At 44.8% G+C, this 16,237-nt stretch overlaps 1 protein-coding gene across 1 annotated transcript in view; it reads right to left on the bottom strand.

Annotated features, from left to right (window-relative positions):
* Positions 1-16,237, bottom strand: part of rims4 (regulating synaptic membrane exocytosis 4) — a 186,500-nt gene that overhangs the window by 151,387 nt on the left and 18,876 nt on the right. Inside the window, exon 4 of the mRNA XM_041204423.1 lies at positions 10,408-10,594. Coding sequence (XP_041060357.1) covers positions 10,408-10,594 — 187 coding nt within the window. The remainder of the gene's footprint in view (positions 1-10,407; positions 10,595-16,237) is intronic.

Raw genomic sequence — 16,237 nt, forward strand, 5'->3', positions numbered from 1 at the left:
ATACACCACACCCCTCACTGTAACACTCTCTGATTTACCCCACACCCCTCACTGTAACACTCTGATATACCCCACACACCTCACTGTAACACTCACTGATATACCCCACACCCCTCATTGTAACACTAACTGCTATACCCCACACCCCTCACTGTAACACTCACTGATATACCCACACCCATCACTGTAACACTCACTGATATACCCACACCCATCACTGTAACACTCTGAATGCCCCACATTTCTCACTGGCACATTCGCTGATATACCCCACACCCTTCATTATAACACTCACCAGTCTAACCCAAACTCTTCACTGTAATACTTGCTGTTATACCTCACACCCCTCACTGGCACACCCACTGATATACCTCAGATCCCTCACTGTAACACTCACTGATATACCCCTGCCCCTCACTGTAACACTCACTGATACACACTTCACCGTGTCACTCATTGATCTACCCCACACCCCTCACTGAAACAGTCATTAATATTCCCCACAGACCTCACGGTAATACTCATTGATATACCCCATACTGTAACACTACCAGATCTACCCCACACAGTAACCTTCCCTGAAATGCCTCACTCTGTAATACTCCCTGGTTCACCCCACACAGTAACACTCCCTGATATACCCCACAGCTCTAATGGTATTGTTTTCTGTATTAATGATACTACAAATATTTTTCATTGGTATATCTCAGACTCTTTGTTCTATCATTCTGTTACAGCCACCCAATATGAGTGAGAGACACAGGTACCAGAACAGATATCACTGAAACTTCAACAACAATTGCTTTCATTTATATAGCACACTTAAGGGTCACATTGCACTCGCAAATAATAGATGACTCCAAGACATTTAAGGAAATATTGATACAAAAACAAAATATCGCATATGCCATAAATCTGAAATAAGAACAGAAATTGCTTGACTTATCAGCAAATCTGTTAACCTTTGTAGAGAGAGAAATTGTGTTACTGGTCTGTGAGCTTTCATATTTCTGAACATTCTGGTTCAGCCTCAGACAGTGAGGGGGATAGAGGGAAGGATAGGTCATTGAGAGACACCTGTAACAGCAGAGTCTTTTTTTTCATTCTTCACAGGATATGGGCTTTGCCGGCTGGGCCAGCATTTGTTGCCCATCCCTAATTACCCCTTGAGGTGGTGGTGGTGAGCTGCCTTCTTGAACCGCTGCAGTCCCTGTGGTGTAGGTCCTGTTCAGGAGGGAGTTCCAGGAATTTGATCCAGCAACAGTGAAGGAACGGTGATATATTTCCAAGTCAGGATGGTGTGTAGTTTGGTGGGGAACTTGTCCTTCTAGATGGTAGTGGTCATGGGTTTGGAAGGTGCTGTTGAAGAAGCCATGGTGAGTTTCTGCAGTGTATCTTGTAGATGGTACACACTGCTGCTACTGTGCCTCAATGGCTGAGAGGGTGAAAGTTTCAGGTGGTGCATGTGGTGCCAATCAAGCAGCTGCTTTGTCCTGGATGGTGTCGAGCTTCTTGAGTGTTGTGGGAGCTGCACTCATCCAGGCAAGTGGGGAGTATTCCATCACACTCCTGACTTGTGCCTTGGAGATGGTGGACAGGCTTTGGGGAGTCTGCAGAATTTCCTGCTTCTGACATGCTCTTGTAGCCACAGTATTTATATGGCTGGTTTCTGGTCAATGGTAAGCCCCTGGGTGTTGATAGTGGGGAATTCAGTAATGGGAGTGACGTTGAATGTCAAGGGGAGATGGTTAGGTTAATCCTTGCTGGAGATGGTCATTCCCTGGCACTTGTGTGATGTGAATGTTACTTGCCACTTAGCAGCCCATGCACTAAATGTTGTCCAGGCCTTGTTGCACAAGAACACCGACTGCTTCAATATCATCAGCGAATATCTTTTCTCCTGACCTTATGATGGAAGAGAAGTCCCTGATGAAGCAGCTGAAGATGTTTGGGCTGCAGACACTACCCTAAGGAACTCCTGCAGTGATATCCTGGAGCTGAGATGATTGACCTCCAACAACCACAACCATCTTCCTTTGTGCTAGGTATGACTCCAATCAGTGGATAGTTTTCCCCCTGATTCCCATTGATATCTAGCAAAACTGAAGTCAATGAAACTCACCAATAAGAGGGCAGGTATCAGCAAAAAAAAGCAGATATCAGTGAATAACACCAGTAACATAACTGGACACTCAACTGGAAACAAAATACATGGGTCACAGTGCACCCCTCATTTTAATATGAAATTTTACTTAAATAGCCCCCTCATCAAGACTGCGCCAGCCAGTCCACACTGTTGTGTTATGTGCCTTGGAGATATGCAGAGATGTTACACTAAAATTCCTGTTGCACACACAGACTTATTCAATGCTTTAAAATGTCTGCTGTCATGTTCACAGCAGCTTGCCTATGGTTTAGTTCCTTTTTCTAAATGACCACACCCAGGGTAAACTAATCATACACAATGAGCAGTCAGCAGTCAACAGACACACATAATCAAACACCGAATAATTAAACACTACACATACCTTCCTCTCTCTATAACCTTGGTGTAAGGGAGTACTGGGACCTGACATGCTTCTTAAAGGGATTTTTGAATCTTCAACATCAAAAGAAACAGTGCTATAAACGACTAGACAACTTCTCTCTCTCTCTCTCTCTCTCTGCAACATTTCCTTTCATTGTAACTTGCAACCCCCTTGAAGAGCTGCTGTCCCACTGGGTTCCCCATCCCCCACCCAAGTGTGTTACATGGCAAGTTCTTTTTTGGACATGCTTATCACATGCCAGTAGCCTACACAAAGTAGTGGGATGGACTCGAACCAGAAAAGTTTGTGTATCCCATCCAATGAACTCCTGTAATTCCTGAGACAATTCAAGTCTATTTTTGTTGGAGTCAGAGGTAAAGTGCCAGATCTGTGGTTTCCATCTAACACACCATTTCCTCTGTAACATGGGGATTGGAAACCAGAAATTAAAATAATTGCCAAAAGAACTTGAGGGAAAATGAGGAGATATTTCTTCACACAGAGGATCTTTATGGTCTAGAACATACTATCTGAGAGGGTGGTGGAAGCAGATTCAACAGGAGCTTTAAAGAAGGTAACTGGATATATACATAAAGAGGAGTAATTTACAGGGGGAAAGATGGGATATGAGAAATTGAACAGCACCATCAAGCAGCATTTAGGGGAGGTGATGGTGTAGTGGGATTGTCACTGGACTAGTAATCCAGAGATCCAGGGAAATTCCCTAGGTACCCGGCAGGTGGTGAAATTTGGAATCAATAAAAATCTGGAATTAAAAGTCTAATGCTGACCATGAAACCATGGCCACCTGTTGTAAAAACCCATCTGCTTCTTTGATGCTGGGGACCTCAATGCCAACTCTGGACCCCATGAAGCCCGATGGCATCAGGTCAAATATGGGCAAGGAAACCTCCTGCTGATTACCACGTACCGCCCTCCCTCAGCTGATGAATCAGTGCTCCTCCATGTTAAGCACCACTTGGAAGAAGCACTGAGGGTGGCAAGGGCTCCGAATGAACTCTGGGTGAGCACTTCAATGTCACCAAGAGTGGCTCAGTAGCACCACTAATGACCAAGCTGGCCGAGTCCTGAATGACAGAGCTGCTAGACTGGGTCTGCAGCAGGTGGTGAGGGAACCAACAAGAGGGAAAGGCATACTTGACACCATTCTCATCAACCCGCCTGCCGCAGATGTATCTGTCCACGACAGTACCGGTAGGAGTGACCATTACACCTTCACATTGAGGATACCCTCCATCATGTTGTGTGGCACTATCACCATGCTAAACGGGATAGGTTTTGAACAGATCTATCAAATTGTGACTGGGTATCCACGAGGTGCTGTGGGCCATCAGCAGCAGCAGAATTGTACTCGAACACAATCTGTAACCTCATGGCCCGGTGTCTCCCCCACTCTACCATAAGACCATAAGACATAGGAGCAGAAATTAGGCCATTCGGCCCATCGAGTCTGCTCCGCCATTCAATCATGGCTGATAAGTTTCTCAACCCCATTCTCCCACCTTCTCCCCGTAACCTTTGATCCCCTTACCAATCAAGAACCTATCTATCTCAGTCTTAAATACACTCAATGACCTGGCCTCCACAGCCTTCTGTGGCAATGAATTCCATAGATTCACCACTCTCTGGCTAAAGAAGTTTCTCCTCATCTCTGTTCTAAAAGGTCTTCCCTTTACTCTGAGGCTGTGCCCTCAGGTCCTAGTCTCTCCTAATAATGGAAACATCTTCCCCACATCCACTCTATCCAGGCCTTTCAGTATTCTGTAAGTTTTGATCAGATCTACCCTCATCCTTCTAAACTCCATCGAGTTTAGGCCCAGAGTCCACAAACATTCCTCATATGTTAAGCCTTTCATTCCTGGGAAAGTTTCTTGTGAACCTCCTCTGGACCCTCTCCAGGACCAGAACATCCTTCCTGAAATACGGGGCCCAAAGTTGCTCACAATATTCTAAATGTGGTCTGACCAGAGCCTTATAAAGCCTCAGCAGCACATCCCTGCTTTTATATTCTATTCCTCTCGAAATAAATGCCAACGTTGCATTTGCCTTCCTAACTACCGACTCAACCTGCAAGTTAACATTAAGAGAATCCTGGACTAGGACTCCCAAGTCCCTTTGCACTCCAGATTTCTGAATTCTCTCCCCATTTAGAAAATAGTCTATGCCTCTATTCTTCCTACCAAAGTGCATGACCTCACACTTCCCCACGTTGTATTCCATCTGCCACTTCTTTGCCCATTCTCCTAACCTGTCCAAATCCTTCTGCAGCCTCCCTGCCTCCTCAATACTAACTGTCCCTCCACCTATCTTTGTATCATCTGCAAACTTAGCCAGGATGCCCTCAGTTCCTTCAAGCCAGGAGACCAAGCCTGGTTCAATGAAAAGTGCAGGAGGGCATGTCAGGAGCAGCACCAGGCATACCTAAAAATGAGGTGTCAACCTGGCGAAGCTATAACACAGGACTACTTGTGTGCCAAACAGCATAAGCAGCAAATGATGGACAGAGCTAAGCGATCCCACAACCAATGGATCAGATCTAAGCTCTGCAGTCCTGCCACGTCATTCGTGAATGGTGGTGGACAATTAAACAACTCACTGGTGGAGGAGGGTCCACAAATATCCCCATCCTCAATGATGGAGGAGTCCAGCACATCAGTGCAAAAGATAAGGCTGAAGCATTTGCTACAATCTTCAGCCAGAAGTGCCAAGTGGATGATCCATCTCGGCATTCTCCGGAGGTCCCCAGTATCACAGGTGCCAGCCTTCAGCCAATTCGATTCACTCCATGTGATATCAAGAAATAGTTGAAGGCACTGGATACTGCAAAGGCTATGGGCCCTGACAATATTCCGGCAATAGTACTGAAGACTTGTGCTCCAGAACTTGCCGTGCCCCGAGCCAAGCTGTTCCAGTACAGCTACAACACTGGCATCTACCCAGCTATGTGGAAAATTGCCCAGGTATATACTGTACACAAAAAGCAGGACAAATCCAACCCGGCTAATTATTGCCCCATCAGTCTACTCTCGTTCATCTGTAAAGCAATGGAAGAGGTCATCAACAGTGCTATCAAGCAGCACTTGCTTAGCAACAGCCAGCTCACTGATGCCCAGTTTGGGTTCTGCAAGGGCCACTCAGCTCCTGGCCTCATTACAGCCTTGGTTCAAACATGGACAAAAGAGCTGAACTCCTGAGGTGAGGTGAGAGTGACTGCCCTTGACGTCAAGGCAGCATTTGACCAAGTGTGACATCAAGGAGCCCTAGCAAAACTGGAGTCAATGGGAATCATGGGGAAAATTCTCCATTGGTTGGAATCATACCTAGCACAAAGGAAGATGGTTGTGGTTGTTGGAGGTCAATCATCTCAGTTCCAGGACATCACTGCAGGAGTTTCTCAGGATAGTGTCTTCAGCCCAACTATCTTCAGCTGCTTCATCAATGACCTTCCTTCTATCATAAGGTCAGAAGTGGGGGTGTTCACTGTTGATTGCACAATGTTCAGCACCATTCACGACTCCTCAGGTATTGTCCAAATGCAACAAGAGTTGGACAATATTCCGGCTTGGGCTGACAAGTGGCAAGTAACATTTGCACCACACAAGTGCCAGGCAATGACCATCTCCAACAAGAGAGAATCTAACCATCATCCCTTGACATTCAATGGCATTGCCATCAGTGAATCCCCCACTATCAACATCCTGAGGATTACCATTGACCAGAAACTGAACTGGACTAGCCATATAAATACTGTGGCTACAAGAGCAGGTCAGAGGCTAGGAATCATGCGATGAGTAACTCACCTCCTGACTCCCCAAAGCCTGTCCACCATCTACAAGGCACAAGTCAGGAGTGTGATAGAATACTCCCCACTTGCCTGGATGAGTGCAGCTCCCACAACATCAAGAAGCTTGACACCGTTCAGGAAAAACAGCCCCCTTGATTGGCACCACATCCACAAACATTCACTCCCTCCACCACCGATGCACAGTAGCAGCAGAGTGTACCATCTACAAGATGCACTGCAGGAATTCACCAAGGCTCCTTAGGCTGCACCTTCCAAATCCATGACCACTACCATCTAGAAGGACAAGGGCAGCAGACACATGGGAACACCACCACCTGCAAGTTCCCCTCCAAGTCACTCACCAACCTGACTTGGAAATATATCGCCGTTCCTTCACTGTCACTGGGTCAAAATCCTGGAACTCCCTTCCTAACAGCACTGTGGGTGTACCTACACCACATGGACTGCTGGGATTCAAGAAGGCAGCTCCCCACCACCTTCTTAAGGACAATTAGGGATGGGCAATAAATGCTGGCCCAGCCAGCGATGCCCACATCCCGTGAATGAATAAAAAAAGCTGGCATAAGCATGACTGGCCAAACGCCCACCTCCTGTAAGGTTCTCTGATTCCATGGGTCTATTTGTTCAATGCAGTAACAGAGGGCATGGTGCGTGCATGGAGTATCTTTCTTGTGTCATAGACAGTTTCTGTAATTTAATAGAATGTAATTCCTCTTGACTGAAGGCGGGGTGAGTGTTTTTGTAGGACTGGTTTTTGTGAACAGGATTTGGGATATATCATTGGTACAAAGACGGGTCCAGCAGTACATTGCCATCGTGCTGGGTAATGCATATGAGACTATCTGCCTATGGGGAATAAGGGATCTTTCCTTTACACTCCCGGGGAGCACTACACTGTCGGAGGTGCTATCTTTCAGGTGAGACATTAAACAGTGGCCCTGTCTGCCCTCTCAGATAGGTGAGTTCTCCCACGTGTCCTGGCATAAGTTTATTCCTCAACCAAGATTGATACAAACAGATTATCCAGCCATTATTACATTGCTGTTTGTGGGATCTTGCTGTGCACAAGTTGGCTGCTGCATTTCCTACATTACAACAGTGACTGCACTTGAGAAATATTTCATTGGCTGTAAGAACTTTGGGACATTCTGATGTCATGAAAGAAATGCAAGCCCTTCTTCTTATACCAAGTCATGGAACTCGGAGTTCACGGCACAGACATCGTTTGGCTCTTGATGTTTGTGCTGCTTCTTTGCTGGAGTAATCTCATATTAATCCTACTGCCCCACTCTCTCCTATGGCCGTGTATCTTCCTTTGTTTCAAGTGCTCATGTTCCTTGAAAAATGCAATAATCTCTGCATTAAGGACTCCCCGTTGGTAAACATTCTGCGCTCCAGTAATTCTGAAAATAGCCTGTCTCCTCATTCTTTCAATGATAAGTTTAAATTGATGATCCCCTTGTTACTGACTCCCCAACTACAGGAAATAATAATTACCTAATCCCGTTATCAAAACCTACAGAATATAAAATAACCCTTAATCCCAGTAAGGAAGGAAGTTTTAGGGTACTGTTTGCTTTGCAAGCTAACCCACTCCTGATATTATTTTTCTATCTTTGTTGCTGTTCTTTGTTAGTTTTTAGGAATAGCATTGCTCAATATGTCTGGATCATCCCACATAAATTGATAGATTCAGCAGCCAGCTCCAGTTCTCTGCATCTGACTCTCACCCTTCCCCGATGACCAGCTCTTTCCAGTCGAGAAATGTCATCGCATTTCCCTATAATCCCCCCCAGGACGTGGGTCTGGAGAAAGGTGGTGTGGAGAACGCCACATCCCTCTGTCCATTCCATAACTCTAAGCGTTAGATTCTCGCCAACAACAGCTTCCATTTGTATAGCAAAATACCGTGGATGTGGGAGGTCGGCAATAAAAACAGGAAGTGCTGTAAAAACTCAGCAGCGTTGGTGGCGAGAGAAGCAGAGTTGACAGAGTTAAAATGACTGTCATATTGGACTCAAAACGTTAACTGTTCCCCTCTCCACAGATGCCACCAGACCTGCTGAATTTTTCTGTTCTGTTTTTATTCCATTTATATAGCACCTGTAATTTTGTAAAAAGCAGCAAGACACTTCACAGGAGCAATTATCAAACAAAATTGGACACTGAGCGACATAAGAAGATAATAGGACAAGTGGTCAAACGTTTGGTCAAAGATGCATGTTTTAAGGAGCTTTTAAAAGAGAACAAGAACAGAAGACCATAAGAAAGAGAGGCAAGAGTGGCAGAGAGGTTTAGGGAGGGAACTCCAGAGCTTAGGGCTGAAGCTTAAGGCATGGCCATCAACGATGGAGTGATTAAAATCAGGGATGCTCAAGAGACCAGAATTGGTGGAATGCAGATCTATTAGAGGTTTGTGGGGCTAGATGAGGTTACAGAGATTGGAAGGAGTGAGACTACAGGGGGATTTGAAAACAAGGATGAGAATTTTAAAGTCTGGGCACTGCTGGACCAGGATCCAATGTGGGTCAGCCATGAAGCTGTGGGGATGTGTTGTGGTTGGGTAGCTTTGAGTTCACATGGACTGTTTGAGGGTCTTGATGAAGAGACTCAACCGTGAATCAACTGTAAGATGGAGTGGTCTGGTCCCAGATGTCTGACTAAAACATAATCAATAACTAAAGTAACCCATTGGAAATCAATGAAAACAAGAAGACAACGAGAAAGCGGAGCCACACCAAACAACAAGGGGAAAGGACTCAGGAAGGGAAAAGGATAAAGTAAAATAAGCTGTCCCATTCCTCCACACTCCAGTATGGGTAACAGCACGCGTTCGACTCCTGTCTGCTCTCTCTCAGTGGGTCACAGGAGACAGGGACAGGCAGCAAATCATTTTCTCGCTCTGGAAGAAGCATACAGCATGAAAGGACTCAAAAAGATCGAGATGGGCAACAATTAGAATTGCAATGAAAAGCAACGGACTGGGTTCGGTCTCATAGTCCTGACAAAAAAAAATCCCGAAGGCCAACGAGTTTTCACTTAAAATTTTACACCAGGGCAGCATTTATCTACAACCAATGATCCTGAGACTGCCAACAGTGACCCATTGGAGTGAACCAAGTCTACAAGTCATCACTCGCACCTTCACCAAGCCTTATAGTCCAGCAGCAAGATAGATCTGTTTTTCCTTAATTGTCTTTCTCTCTTCCATTAATAATCTTTCTCTCTGACCCTGCTATCCTTTTTGTCTCTCTCACACATGTTCGCTCTTGCTTACTTCCCTTCCTCCCATCTTTTCAGTGAGAATCACTCTGCCTGGCTGTTCCATTGCTTCAGATACTGCTTTTCTTCCTCCCCTTGTCTCTCTCTCTCTCTCTCTCTCTCTTAATAAACCTTCTATCTTTAGAAATCCACCCTGACCTGTTTCCACATTCCTTTTGTCTATTGTGTATGATTAGGAGAGGGAGCTGGGTCTAGTAAACATTTATATCAGACAATCACATCGATTCAGAATAAGTCGGCGCTCTGAATACTTTCTCAGATTTGCTTGATAGGATTGTAGGTTTACCAATACATTAGTTACTATATTTCTAAGTTTCATTCCTCGCTCTCACACTCATTCTTTGTGTCTGTCTTCCTCCCTATAATTTCCAGTGGCTCCCCCTTGCTTTCTCTCTCTCTGTCTCTTTCATTCTCTTTCTCCTTACTATTTAATAGACTCTTTCTCTTTCTCTCTCTCTCATTTGCCTTTCTGCATGTCATTTCCACAGACTCTTTCTCTCTCATTCCCCATCATCCCCACACTCTTGCTCTCCCATTCTTTATTTCTCACATTCTATCTTTCTTTCTATCATCCCTACAGACTCTCTGTCTCCCTTTCTCTCTCTCATTCTTTCTTTCTCCATTGCCCCCAGATCTCAACTCTCTGCACATTATGGCAACCTTCCCTTGTGACCCCTTTTATTTCCTTGACCAAGTTCAGATTCACCTCATCACACCCTGAACCATCATCCGGGGAGACTCACAAGGCAATCAACCCGTCCCTTCACTTACCAGCATCGTCCTCATCAAAGGAGTTCATACAGGGGAAGTAGATGGCCAGGGCTTCGAAGGAAGCTGACAAACTGATCCTACTCTGCGACCTCTCGATGTTAAATCCCGCTGGACCCAGGTCGGAGGTGGGCGCTGGCTTCGGCGCTCTCGGGGGCGCATTTTTCACTCGTAGCACTGCACGCGGCGTCTTGGCAGTTTTGTAGGGTCCAGCAGTTAAAAAGAAACCTGCCCCCTGGAGCCTTTCCCCAAGCGTTTGGTTTCGAAGGGCTGACTCTGTTCTCTCTAGGTCTTCACCTCTCTCTCTCTCTCAATGTTCCTGTCGGTCACAGTCTGCCCCTTTCTTATAAATGAAACTGCTCGGCACACTTCAGCCAAGGCGCTGTTGCTGGGTCTGTCGTCTTTACGAGCAACCTTTGTTCGTTCTCTCCCACAGTGAATAATTTTCACTGCTCCTCAAGCTGCACAATGACATCTCTTAGCTGGAGATTTCACACAAACCATCAGCTCCAGCAGTTCCCTCTTACACTCTAATTCACTGAAAGCTTAGCATTTGGAGGGGGGCGGTTGAGTGGTGGGGGGGTGGGGGGTGATGAGTTACAGAATGAGAGGTGGGATTGAACTCACATCTGACGTCTTAATCTACCAATCTGTGCCTGGGGTGGGAACTGAGGTGTGGAGCCACTCAGTGGAAGAAAGACTGAAGCGAATGAATTAAGTGTCAAAATAGGCAGCACTTCTGCATCTCCCTGCCATTTTATATCTTGCCCTGAATTACCTGTGTGTGTTTGTCAGTCTGCCTGTGTATTTGTGTCTGTCTGTGTCTGTAAGTCTGCGTGTGCCTGTGTATGATTGTATGTATTTTGTTTGTGTGTGTGTGTGTGTGTGTGTGTGTGTGTGTGTGTGTCTCTGTGCCGGTGTGCGCCTGCATCTATCTGTGTGTTTGCATCTGTTTGGCTGTGTGTTTGTTGTGTATGTGTGTGCGTGTGTGCATGTTTGTGCAAGTGTGTGTGTATGTTTGTCCATGTGTGCCTTTTTAAGTCTGTGTAAATGTGAGTCTACATGTTTGTATGCATGAGTGTGTATTTTTGTGTATGCATGTGCTTGTAGGTGTACTTGCATGTGTCTGTATGCTTGTCCCTGTTTGCGCATGCTTATATGAAGAAATCGTACAGGGAATGACAGCAGCAGAAAGAGACAGCTGTCAGTCTTCAGGCAGGATAAATGACATTCAACCACATTCCCAGGTCATCAGTAATTGAAAATATATTGTTCCCATACAGTGGTCAATGCAGCTGGTTTGAGTGTCCAGTTTCGATGGGCTTCGCAGGTACCTTCTCAATGTCCCGTTTAACTTCCTGTTAGCAAACTATCACCAAAACAGGAAAGATGAGTCACTTCTGACGAGATAGACAATTGGTGGAAGCCAGACCCTTAAACTCCTGACAGAAATACTGCTGAAACCAATTGAGAATTTCTCTCTGCCTCTAGTTCAATCAAACAGGCAGGAGTTGAGGTTATATTTACAGCTCAGTGTTTGGGAAACAGATAAAAACTGAACAAGAATTTATATATCTTTGAAGGACGGCCAAACAAATAGAAACAAAGGTGTCTATAAATGTAAGCTCTCACTTTTTGAATGGCAGATATCATAGAATTAAAAGCAATGAAGGAGGCCATTCAGCCCATTGTGCCTGTGCCAACTCTTTGGAAGGAACTATCCAATCAGTCACACTCACACCCACTTTTTCACCATGGCCCTGCAATTTTGTTTTTGCTTTTCAAGAGATCAATGCATATGAAGAGATCAATGCATTTAACCCTTGTGCTTTACATAATCAGAAAGGCTAATTGAATGCCGACCTGTATTTAAGTGAACTGGAATTCAACAGGGAGGCAGCAATGCTCCAGTTGTACAGAACCTTGGTCAGATTCCAGCTGGTGTAGCTGCCTTCGGTTCTGGACACTGCCTCTCAGGAAGGAGATATTATCCTCGGAGAAGATACAGCACAGATGCACCAGAAAGGTAAAGGGTTAAATCGTGAGGAAAGGTTGCATAAACTTTACATGTAGTCCCTTGAGTTTAGAAGGTTGAGGCTGATCTAATCAAGGTGTTTAAAATGATTAAGGGATTTGATAGGGCAGACACAGAGAAACCGTTTTCTCTGTCGGAACAAAAGGGCACAATCTTAAAATAAAAGCCAGGCCCTTCAAGAGCGACATCACGAAGCACTTTTTACACCAAGGGTAGTGAAAATCTAGATCTCTCTCTCCCAAAAGGCTGCATAATTCAAGGGCAACAGAGATTTTTACAACTGCGATTGGCAGATTCTTTGCTGGATACAGGGATATGGAGCAAAGGCAGGGAAATGGAGCTCAAATACAAATCAACCATGGTCTAGTTGAATGGCAGAATGGGTTCAAGGGGCTGAATGGCCTCCTGGTCTTTTACATTGTGCCCATTCTCTGTTACAGGTTGCCCGCGTCCCATTGACACCCCCCCCCCCCCCCAGCAATTACACCAATTTCTTTGTTATTTTGTAGGCAGTAAGCTGTTATAGTCCAATATGCATTGTCTGAAAGGGGAGGTGGAAGCAAATTCAATGGCCTGGATTTTGGGGTGGTAACTGAAGAGTAAAGGGTTGACATCAGAAGCATACACAATGTTGATGTAATAATGATGTCAGGTCACATGATGAGGAGGGGGAGAGAGACAGAGAGAGAGAGAGATAGAGAGGGGTGGGGGGAAAGAGAGAGAGAGAGATCTGGAAGGAGGAGAAGATCCAACATCGTGTAGAGGTCCAACTGTGTAAATAATTGCTGTAAACGAAGAGTAGTGACTTTAGAAAATGCAGACTCGAACAGCATACTTTAGGAGAATAGACAATCCCCAGAACCCCTGTCTAGACATTGACCACACAATGAAACATGGTCAAAGCAAATAAAACACCCAACAGACTTTAAACAGAAGAGACAGGACTGGTAAGGAAAGAGATCCTTGGAGGAAGGGCAAGAGAAAAAAATTTAAGACTCACCAAGATGTTGAGCACAGACCCGGGAGCAGACATCAATGAGCAAAGACCCGAAGCAACAAGCAGCAGCATAGAAACGGGGACAGTTCCATAGCTCAGCAGCAGCATGGAATCCAAACTACTGCTGCCAGAATAATTTCAGAGTGCAGAAGGCTTGCAACAGGCCCAGAACTGGAACAGCTGGAGAAAAAAGGTTCGCAACGTACAAAACTGCTTCAGGATTACACGGTAAAGGTCAAATAGGCAAGGCCAGCGCATTACTATATGCAGTGGGATCTATTGCTGACAACATAATAGCAAGGTAAGGGGTTGATGAGGCTTCAACTTCTTATGAAGAAGTCCTATAACCTGTCAACTCTTATTTCAGCATCTGTCAGAATTTAATAATAGAAAGGGCTAAATGTAATAAAAGAAAGCAAAGGCTAAGCGTGAGCATGGCTTCATTCATCAACGATCTCTATAGACTGGCTGGGAACTTCAATTATGGAATCTCAAAGGATGAGCTGTTCACAACAGGATCATAGTCAGTGACTTAGAGGAAGCATTATCAGATCTCTTACAGACAAGAGAAGATTTAATACTAGTGAAAGCAGTGCAGACTGCAAGGCCAGCAGAACTCACAAAACAGAATCAGGCGTTTGTTCGAGTGAGACCATTCAGTTTGTAGGCCATAGAAGAGAAATCACAGCAAAGCCTAAGCCTGCCGAAATGGGGAAATGTGTGCCAACCACCATTTTGAAATGTCTTTGGTTTGGTGGGAACAAGCTGGACAAGAGAGAAGAATGTCCAGCAGGGGTACAGAATGCTGCAACTGTGGAAAAACAGGCCACTTCAAAAAGGTTTAGAGCTCAAAAATGTTGAAAACCTGTAAAAATAGGGAGAATATTTTAAAACAGAGTGAGATATAAGATGTGAAAGAACCACAAGCAAAGGAACTAACCTTCCTGGGGGAGGTAAATGATACTGAAAACAAGTATTTGAGTATTAAGCTCGAGATGGATGGACACCCCACAGAATTTAAACTACAGGCAGGAGCAGGGGTTTCTGTTTTATCAGATTAAGTCAAATGGCTCAAACAGATTACATTGCATCTATCAAATCAGAGGGTCCTGGTGGGATAACTTTAAAATTGAAAGGCCAACTCATGGCAAAGCTGAAATAAAAAGATCAAGAAATCCTCGAACCTCTCTATCTCATTCAAAATCAAAAATGCGCTCTGCTTCATCGAAAGGCCTGCCTAAAACTGAAATTAATCTATGCAGTGGATGAAGTTGTTGATGAGCATAACAATAGTGCATTTCGAAGTGAATTTCCAAAATTGTTTACAGGCCTAGGGAAGTTAAAGACCGAGAACCATATCACCCCACGTGCTGGTGCTAAACCAATTTGCCTTCTTACACTGAGGAAAGTCCCTCACCCACTCTTGGACAAAGTCAAGGGGTGAAACTGAAAAGATGCAACAGCAAGGTCTTATCCCACCAGTTACCACGCCCACAAAACGGTGTTCAGAAATGGTTACATTCCCAAAGCCAAACAGCTCTGTAAGAATCTGTGTGGATTTAACTCAGCTAAACAGATCAGTCAGAAAGGAGACCCACCAATAACCCCAGTGGATGGGAATCATGCCAAACCGGTCAAGACTACTCTTTATTCACCAAATTGTTTGCCAACAGTGGATTTTGTCAGTTGCCTCTGGACAAAGAATCCAGATTGTTGACGCATTTATAATTGCCATCCAGCTGTTATTGTTACAATAGATTGCCCTTTGGGATAGTGTTCACTTCTGTAATTTCCCAGAGAACAATGTCTCACACTCTAGAAGGCATGGAAGGAGTAATATTCCATCTGGATGATATACTTGTACACGGCTCCTCCATGGTCACAGGGCCAGAGCAGTCCTGAGAGTCTTACAGGATGCAGGCCTAACATTGAATGAAAAATCTGAGTTCGCCAAACTAAGGATCAAGTTTCGAGGTCACGTGGTACAAACCACTGGAATCACAGTTGATCCACAAAAAACAAAAGTAATCAGAGAATTTCCATGACCCAGGAACTTAACTAAGCTTCAAAGATTCTTTGGGATGGTCAACCAAGTGGGCAAGTTCCTGTCAAATTTAGCAGAGGCCTACGAGCCCTCGAAACAGCTGGTGAGGCAGGATCAGCAGTACTGCTGGAACGTGGACCAGTAATATGTTTTCGAAAGGATTAAACAACTTTTAATCTCTTCTAAACCCTTGGCACATTATGACCCAAAATTACTGACCATAGTAGCAGCAGATACATCATCTACAGGTCTGGGGTCAGTTTTATTTCAAGTACAGAGAGACAGCAACGTAGACCAGGATAATATGCCTCTAGGTCACAAACAGGACAATGATACACCACAATAGAAAAAGAAGCATTGAGAGCAATGTGGGCGTGTGAAAGATTTTCAGACAACGTTATGGATTACTTTTCAAAATCGAAACAGGCCATAAACCACTAATCACCCTTCTGCACGTGAAGGAAATTGTGAAGATGCTGCCCTGAATCCAGCAGTTCAGGCTGAGACTGGTGAGATATGACTCCATCACAGAGTATGTGCAAGGGTAGTATCAAACAACAGCAGACTCAATGTCACGAATACCATTAGAAGGAACTAAACAAGAGGATTTACTCATCATTGAGGAGGTTGAAGCACATACATCGTTAAGTCTGCATCTTCTGGTCGGTGAGCAGGAGGCAGGGCCCACTCGCCAACACATGAAATGACATAGGGTGACATCAGGCAGGTGTCCCGACATCACCCCGCGTCATTTACA

Source organism: Carcharodon carcharias, chromosome 14 (genome assembly GCF_017639515.1).
Source record: "Carcharodon carcharias isolate sCarCar2 chromosome 14, sCarCar2.pri, whole genome shotgun sequence".
NCBI classification, from domain to species: Eukaryota; Metazoa; Chordata; class Chondrichthyes; order Lamniformes; family Lamnidae; genus Carcharodon; species Carcharodon carcharias.